The sequence below is a fragment of the Schistocerca piceifrons genome, chromosome 5, assembly GCF_021461385.2.
Source record: "Schistocerca piceifrons isolate TAMUIC-IGC-003096 chromosome 5, iqSchPice1.1, whole genome shotgun sequence".
NCBI classification, from domain to species: domain Eukaryota; kingdom Metazoa; phylum Arthropoda; class Insecta; order Orthoptera; family Acrididae; genus Schistocerca; species Schistocerca piceifrons.
This window is the reverse complement of record NC_060142.1, coordinates 421,390,550-421,398,813: the sequence shown is the minus strand read 5'-3', so window position 1 is coordinate 421,398,813 and position 8,264 is coordinate 421,390,550. Positions and strand designations below refer to the sequence as shown.

The window sequence follows — 8,264 nt, the reverse complement described above, 5'->3', positions numbered from 1 at the left end:
TTTGCTTCAACAAGTATGAAACTCATTTTCTTTTAGTAATGAGAACCTAACCTCTGCAATATATACATGTGATCTAGACAACTGTTCCACGTATATTTTAATAAAGATTTAATTAATAGCGTTTAGTTTCGCATTTTGTTTTCACGCTAAATTATTCTATCTTACGAACAGTGTTCTGGCGTAACACGAAGATGAAGAACACAAGAGCAGAGAAGACTGTGAGACGACGTCAGCCAATAGCAAGCTGATTAGGACATCACCACGACAAGAGCGGCCTCTACAAGAAGAGAATATAAGTGTGGCTCCTGCCAGCCTCGCCGGCCGCGGTGGTCCCGCGGTTCTAGGCGCGCAGTCCGGGACCGTGCGACTGCTACGGTCGCAGGTTCGAATCCTGCCTCGGGCATGGATGTGTGTGATGTCATTAGGTTAGTTAGGTTTAAGTAGTTCTAAGTTCTAGGGGACTGATGACCACAGCAGTTGAGTCCCATAGTGCTCAGAGCCATTTTTTTTTAACCTGCCAGCCTTGGCCGGACAGTGTAAGTCGCACACTAGTAGACCCGGACACTATAAGACAGCACCTGTAGAGCCATCAGACCTAACTGTTTTACTGAGACAGGTTCTTCTTCTTCTTCTTTCACGTACGCCATAGTCCCACAACGATCGCAGGGTCGGCATGGTTACAATGTATTTGGCAATGTTAGTGTTAAGGATGGCCGGATGCCCTTCCTGCCGCCACTCCGTACCCCCCAGGATGGAATCAGTGTACCGCAACTGTGTGCGTCTAGTGTAATCGTGAAATAGTGTGGACGTGTTTCAAATGTCAGCGACGCGTGTAACTGAGGCGGAACGTGGGGACCAGCCCGGTATTCACCTAGCGGGATGTAGAAAACTCCCTAAAAACCACATCCAGGCTCACTGGCACACCGGCCCTCGACGTTAATTCGATCCGGGGCCGGCGCGCCTGCCCGAGTCCAGGAAGCAGCGCGTTAGCGCTCTCGGCTACCCTGGCGGGTTTGTTTTACTGAGACAAGTTCCTTATATTAATTGCTTGTTTGGACATTGTCTGTAGCGAAGGACATAGATTATTTGCATTTCGCTCATCACTTGCGACAACTCGTTGTAAACCAAACTCAAGTATTGTCAATCTGCTTTATTGTAATAAAAGCTATTAATGTGATTTGCTTGAATTGTTTTACAGCTATCCGAGAAAGCAGCATCCTTTAGGCATCCTGAAAGAGACGAGCGGGCAGGACCCCACAAACAGTACCCTTTTTGAAACTTCCTGGCAGATTGAAACTGTGTGCCGGACCGATCCGCCAGGAAGTTTCATATCAGTGCACACTCAGCTGCAGAGGGAAATTCTCTTTCTGCTAGTACCCTGTTTGCCTCATCTGCTGAAATATTTCTTTCGAATACCTTTCTGCGTCAGTTTTTCAGGAGTAACCTGCTTGGTTTTATTTTTGAATTTCATCTTGTGGTTTTCAAACAACATAAGCCTGCACTAATGTCGGTAGTAGGATACCATGCGACTACGGCTTTTATTTGTTAATTCATCCATCATACAGCAGATCAAATTTTTCCCAATGAACTCAGATACAATCATGAACATAAGTGTGCATAAAATAAGATATAGTGTCTGTGTATGAAATCCATCAAAATTTAAAATTTAATCTATAATACAATCTTAAGAGGATTGGAAATACTATAATGTGGCAATCTTTTTTTAAAAAAAAAAAAAAAAAAAGGACGATCATGGGGCTCGAAAATGTGTGCTGTGGTTTTGATGTACTTGAGAAGTACTCGGTGCTGATGAAGAACAGTCGAGATGCATTTTCTGGTTTTTTCCTCTCCTTTTATATTTCAACTTATAACGCTGTAGAATCATACTACTGGCTCTCCACCAAAACTTGCCAGTCACTCACACACCGTAAACGAAGGTCGAACTGTTACATTGTTTAGTAAGAGAGCAAAGCCAGATATAAAATTGCGCCATATTGTGCACCCAAAGTAGACTGGAAATGTTGTTTTCTTGGTAGTTCGAGCAGAAACACATACGAGTTACTATTACCGTGATTGTACGTGAAATTGTTTCTTAAGTGAAATGAAGGCATCGGAAACGTAGGAGAATGAAGATGAACACTCCAATCGTGTGCAGAATACAAGTACAAGGAAAAGAAAAGTGTTGTGGCGTATTTTGATCCTTCAAAAAGATTACCGGCCATGAGTCACGTTGCAGGTGACGATTGTAAGTGCTTACGATTGAGATATGTTCAGAACGTTGGCTTCTATCTGAATAGAAAGGAATTAAATTAAAATCTGTAACAAAAATTTCTAGTGTGTAGCAGGTTGTATTCTGCTGACTCTGATCTAAAATTGTGCAGTTTACAATTTTATGTATTCAAAAGTTTTGTTGATTGGTTTGGGTCATTTGCCTTTTACATGTTCTGTTATGATTTACATTAATAACTATTGATATATCAAGAGGCCCAGGAAGAATAACCTAACCATCGACCATATATCATGACAGCACATTTGATATTAGTCATCTAGAGAGAATATCACACGTCTATGAAGGGTTAGCAATGCGAGATGACTGGCTAGTTTAAGAGCAGTTACAGTCCGAAATTTGTTTATATCTATGGTTCAAATGGCTCTGAGCACTATGGGACTTAACTGCTGTGGTCATCAGTCCCCTAGAACATAGAACTACATAAACCTAACTAACCTAAGGACATCACACACATCCATGCCCGAGGCAGGATTCGAACCTGCGACCGTAGCGGTGACGCGGTTCCTGCCTGTAGCACCTAGAACCGCACGGCCACTCTGGCCGGCTTATAACTATGTTTTTATATCAAATAATGAGCCGTTCTGCGGCTCGCGTTGGTGCTGTTTGTAGGTTTCCGCCCTCTGTTGGAGGCCAGACGGTATCGTTTAGTTGGCACGGTTGCAGTTGTTTGTCTTTCTCTCGAGTTGACTGGCGCCACTCGGTTTTGCAAGCGTTGCCTGTCCGGAAGCGGCAGCAGCGGCGGTTGTGGATATGTAGTAACTGTTGCCCTATCTTTAGGGCGACGTCGCTGTTTTGCCAGGTCGTGTGAGTGTGGAGTTTGGTAGAGAACTGAGGAGAAGCCAAGTCCGCGCAGGGCGTGAACATGTCGTGACCGCTGGCGGCACGCGTAGTCTGCCGGATGGGAGGGCTGTGGTCACGAGGGTGCACGACTTCGTCGTAAGCTGGAATCAGCAAGCTTTAAGATGAGTACATTCCAATCCAAGTGGAGACCCCTCCACCATTGGAATATCTCGTGATTCTCCAGTAACTTGGATTCGTGTTGCTGCTCGTAGTGTCGCCGAGGGGAAGAGCAGCGAGTAGAGTGCTTGGGGAAGGCGGATCTGATTAGCTATCCTCGACTTCTTACTACTGTTTACTGCCTGTGGTTCTTCTACTCTTGTGGTAGTGATTCCTTTCTCGTTCTGGGCACTCTAAACGCAGTATTCTGGACGTAGTGCAGACCGCCGGTTCCGGCTTTGGCGTATTGTTCCATCGTTGCATTTAGTTATCGGACGTCAGGTAGCTTCAGCAAATTTATCATTAATCATTCGTAAGACTGCTACCAGTCTGAGTTACCATATTGCGAAGTGAATGCAACTCTTGAACTCTTGGCTGCCTATCTCATCGCTCACAAAAGTTTTTGTTGCCGGATCTTCTCAGAGATCGACTCCTGTGGCACCGTCTGGAGCAGTTGCTTGTTTTTGTAATTAACTTTTGCTATTGTATTTGCTGTTTTACAGCAGGTTTCCATTTTTTAATATTATTGCCGTTCCTGGCGTGTAAGGCCTTTAGCCGTGATTGTAGTCATTTGCTTTAAAATTCTAATTTCGTATTTGTATTTTAGCAGTAAGCCTCAAAACCATATTTTCTGCCGTTTCTGGCGTCTGTTGCCAGCTACTGTGTTTGTAGCGACTTACCTTAACATTTCAATACCTGTAATTTGTAAGTTGTATGGCCGTGCGGTTCTTGGCGCTACAGTCTGGAACCGAGCGACCGCTACGGTCGCAGGTTCGAATCCTGCCTCGGGCATGGATGTGTGTGATGTCCTTAGGTTAGTTGGGTGTAATTAGTTCTAAGTTCTAGGCGACTGATGACCTCAGAAGTTAAGTCGCATAGTGCTCAGAGCCATTTGAACCATTTTGTAAGTTGTAGAGAGTTTTAAACAATTCATAATTTATTGCCATTCCTGGCGTGTAAGGCCTTCTGCCGAGATCATAGTGGCTTGCTTTTAAAGCATTATCTGCTGTATCTGTATTTAATGGCGATTTGCTAAATTGTAACTCACTGAAAACACTATTACTTACACAGTAGTTTATTACTTCATTAATAACGTGTGGTATTTTTTATTTACTGTTGAGTCTGGAATCACTTGTTTAAAATAAATTGTGTGTAACTGAAAAAGGCAACCAATTGTAATTGATTACGGCCCCGTCGACAATCGTAACCGAATCCTGCCTTCCCTTGACTGTCAGGTCACAAATAAAGCAAAGAATTTACCTAGACATGGTGCCGAGATTACACTCACACACGTTGTCACAAGTAAGCACTTCTATGTATCACATTAAAAAAAAGCAAATATATGTTAGACAGATCATGGGCTCAATAAGAGCCATTGCACGTCCATGTGAGAGAATAGTACATTACATATGCAACTATGAAAAATACCATAATGTATTAATTGCACTTTTGATTTCGAGTATTTATCGGTGTGATAAATTTAGCTCACATATGGCACTATAAGACAGAGATAAGAATTTTTTTTTTAAATGTCTAGGTTCGTTTTTTTAGTCTCATATTAAGCATAATTAAGATATTTTTAGAAATCCTTTTGGAAAAAAGCTTTCCCAATACTCATTTAGCCTCGTTTTATGTACTTTTTATTTTAAGATTAATTAAAAAGATTGACATGTTATGTAATTCTGTGTGAAATTTCCCATAAGCAATTGTTGTAAGAATGCTCTAAAATTATGACGATTTGGGCACTGGCCGTATTCTTTTACATGGTGGCATTTTTGACCTTAGTCATGTTGGATGAGTATCATGTGAGCATATTTGTCCTAGCACAGGCATATGAAAGAGTGAACTGGTAATGCTAGATCATAGGCTCAGTTTAACAGCACTGAAATTAAATATTGTGCAATAATTGTATGTTTGTTATACAGAACATTTAAAAACTTGATGGGTAGCAACTTGATTCAAAGTAGATAACAGTTTTTTTTATTTGTTTATTTGAGATGCCATGTTCAAGCATTCAGCAAAATTTGTCTATGATGACCCATGGCTTAGACGCCAGAAGCTTGTTGGATCCAGGACCTCAGGTTGGCTACGTTGGTGTAAACCCCCGGGTAGTTGGCCAAGGCGCATCCGTTGCCAAAGGAGACAATGCCCACCTGGGTGGAGCCGGACACCAGAGGACCGCCACTGTCTCCCTGGCAGGCGTCCTTGCCGCCTCCGGTCACTCCTGCGCAGATCATGCGGCTTGTGATGCTGCCATACGAACGGTTGCACGTGTTGCGGTCAATGATCTGGACGTTCACCGCCAGCAGCGTGTTGGAGGCGCTGCCGCCGGACGAGGTGGCTCCCCAACCGGTGGCTGTTACGGTCGTTCCAGCAGAGGGCTCCGACGAGGTCAGACTCACGGCCTGCACGTTGCTGTTGAAGCTGAAGGCGTTGGATACCTGCAGGACGGCGATGTCGTAGTCGTAATTAGAGTAGCTCGCGTGCATGTAGCCGGTGGCGATGTTGTGGGTGGTGCCACCACTACCCCTGGTGGAGGTGCCAGCGCGCAGCAGCATCTGGCTGGTGGAGTAGCCGTCTACACAGTGGGCCGCGGAGAGAGCCCAGGTGTTGCTGATGATTGAGGCGCCACACATGTAGTTGCCCCTGACGAGAGGAAGACAAGGTGCTACAGTAACATTTGCGTTGTTTCATACCGTTGGATATGCAGTCTCACTAGGTTACAAAATAATGACGTTTTCTGGATTTTCCTGCCGGTTGAAGTTGTTAAATTTGCACCTGTTTCTGGATGGGAATTCCCTAACCATGGCAATACAATATAATTAGTAAAAATATTTTCAAAAGCATGATCCTTTAGGTTAATTTCTAGAACCACTGGAGTAGGAAATTTCTACACTGTAAATGTGAACCACGTAACATGATAGTGATTCGAAAAAAATAGCAGTCCTGTTTGGAGAACTGTTTACTTATTCAGTTATATCAGGGTTCCAATGTGTAACAATACGGAGCAGGAAGGCGATGACGTAGTCGTAACCAGAGTAGCTCGCGTGCGTCTAGACTGTTTCTCACGCTTCTGCTTGTCTCGGGCTTATAATCCACCTCAGCATTCGCTCAACATAAGTTTATTTGGAGTTTGGAAACAGTCGCCCAGCTTCTAACCGACACACTGCCTTCACTTGCACAGAGGTACAACCAACTCTCATCAGAAAACGTCGCAGACCTCCACCCTGCCCTCCAATTAGCTCTCGCTTGACACCGCTGAAGTCGCAAATGGCGATGGTTTCGAGTCAGTGGAAAACACGCTACGGAGATGTCATTGAATTAACCGATTTGTAACAGTTCGTTGTGTCTCTGTGGTGCCAATTGCTGCTTAGATTGCTGCAGCAGATGCAGTACGATGCCCAAGGGCCACGTGTCGAACGTGATGATTTCTCTGATGATAATGCCTTGTGGCCGTCCGGTACTCGTTTTTCTTGCGACCACACATTCTCCTGACCACCGCTGCTCTCAGTTGTGTACAGTGGCTACATTCCTCCCAACTCATTCTGCGATATCGCAGAAGCAACGTTCATCTCCTCGCAGCCCTACTACACGACCTCGTTACTCAGTAAGATATTGATAACGGCGTCTTTGTCGCCTTAAAGGCATGCTTGATTGACTTCAACTCACCACGTCCAGTCTCAAAGGTAAGTAACACTCACGACCGCTACAGCGTGTATTTAAAGCAAACCTGCTCTGCGTCTTCATAGTATTGCTACTAGTGCCAATCTTACGCGACTGGCACAAAATGTGAATAGAAACCATCTTTCAGCGTCTTTCAGAGGTTTAAAGACGCCTACCAACTTTCGCTTATGTCACTCAACTCTTTCTTGGTATTACGATGTTTTTCCCGTCTTTGTATTTCTAAAAGATGTGTTCAGTATCCACTTCACATCCTAAGCGCACATTCCACACAATTCAACCGAGATTCTTTGCAGATCAGCAGGTTAGGCAGAAAAGGCACCCAACACCACAAAGCTAAATCGCTTGAACGTGGACATATGCCTGCCTGTTCCGTCACAACTCTCCTTTACGCACAGACGCCTATCAGTAGAGACAAGAAACAATGAACTGCGTAAGGCAGTGCTATATTTTTTGGATATCCATTAGTGTCACCTGGAAAAGTATAAAAGAGACGTAGCACTTCAGCGGATTTTGGAAACAAACAGATTTATACATCTGCTATAGGAAATCAGATTTTGAAATTGCGTTACAACATTAGTCGCTTTTAGTATGTAACGACAGAGAACGTTCCTAGTCTTACCTCACGTATTGTAAGGAACAATATTTTTCGGACGATGTTGTCACTTTGCCAGTGTCACCTACAATGCGTTACATTAAGTTTAATTCTTCTCTAGGCACAGGGACATCTTTGCTTTTGCTCTGAAATACTTAAGGATACTTCAGCGACAGGCTCTAAGCATCCACAACCTAGGCTTTAAGGTAAGTAACATTTAATATTTTCGAGCATACAGAATTTACAAACGGAATAGACTGTTCTGCTCTTCTTCGCCTCTAGAAACCTAAAAGTTGTACTGACTGAGAACTTACATGGTGAAGTAGAGCTGCCACGGGTACTGGGAGATGCTGACAGCGGAACCACCGACGATCCGGCCATCCAGACGAGGCCTCCAGGGCTTGCTCCCCTGGATGGGCTTCACCAGGGGAAACGTAGAGGCGCCACAGAGGGCCACCACCAGGACTAAGACCAAACCAGTTCGCAACATCTCTGCAGGAGCGCCTTGTGCTGATGGCGAACGTGTACGCTTATATATACCCACGAATTTACGTCATAGAGAGATAGGGAAAACCCACAGTACGAGTAGGTGGACTTCAGTATGTCATTTTTGTACACGGTTCTTTGTTTTTCACTTTCGTAAATGTTCGTCTGTTACATTAAACAGAATCTGATAAGAATACTCGACACAACTCTTTCTTC

At 44.1% G+C, this 8,264-nt stretch overlaps 1 protein-coding gene across 1 annotated transcript; it reads right to left on the bottom strand.

Annotated features, from left to right (window-relative positions):
* Positions 1–5,331: 5,331 nt before the first annotated feature.
* On the bottom strand, positions 5,332–8,052 carry LOC124799050 (trypsin alpha-3-like). The gene is made up of 2 exons (XM_047262587.1): positions 7,877–8,052; positions 5,332–5,932 (listed from the first exon to the last, which is right to left on the bottom strand). The coding sequence occupies exons 1-2, from the start codon at positions 8,050–8,052 to the stop codon at positions 5,332–5,334; spliced, it is 777 nt and encodes a 258-aa protein (XP_047118543.1).
* Positions 8,053–8,264: the final 212 nt, after the last annotated feature.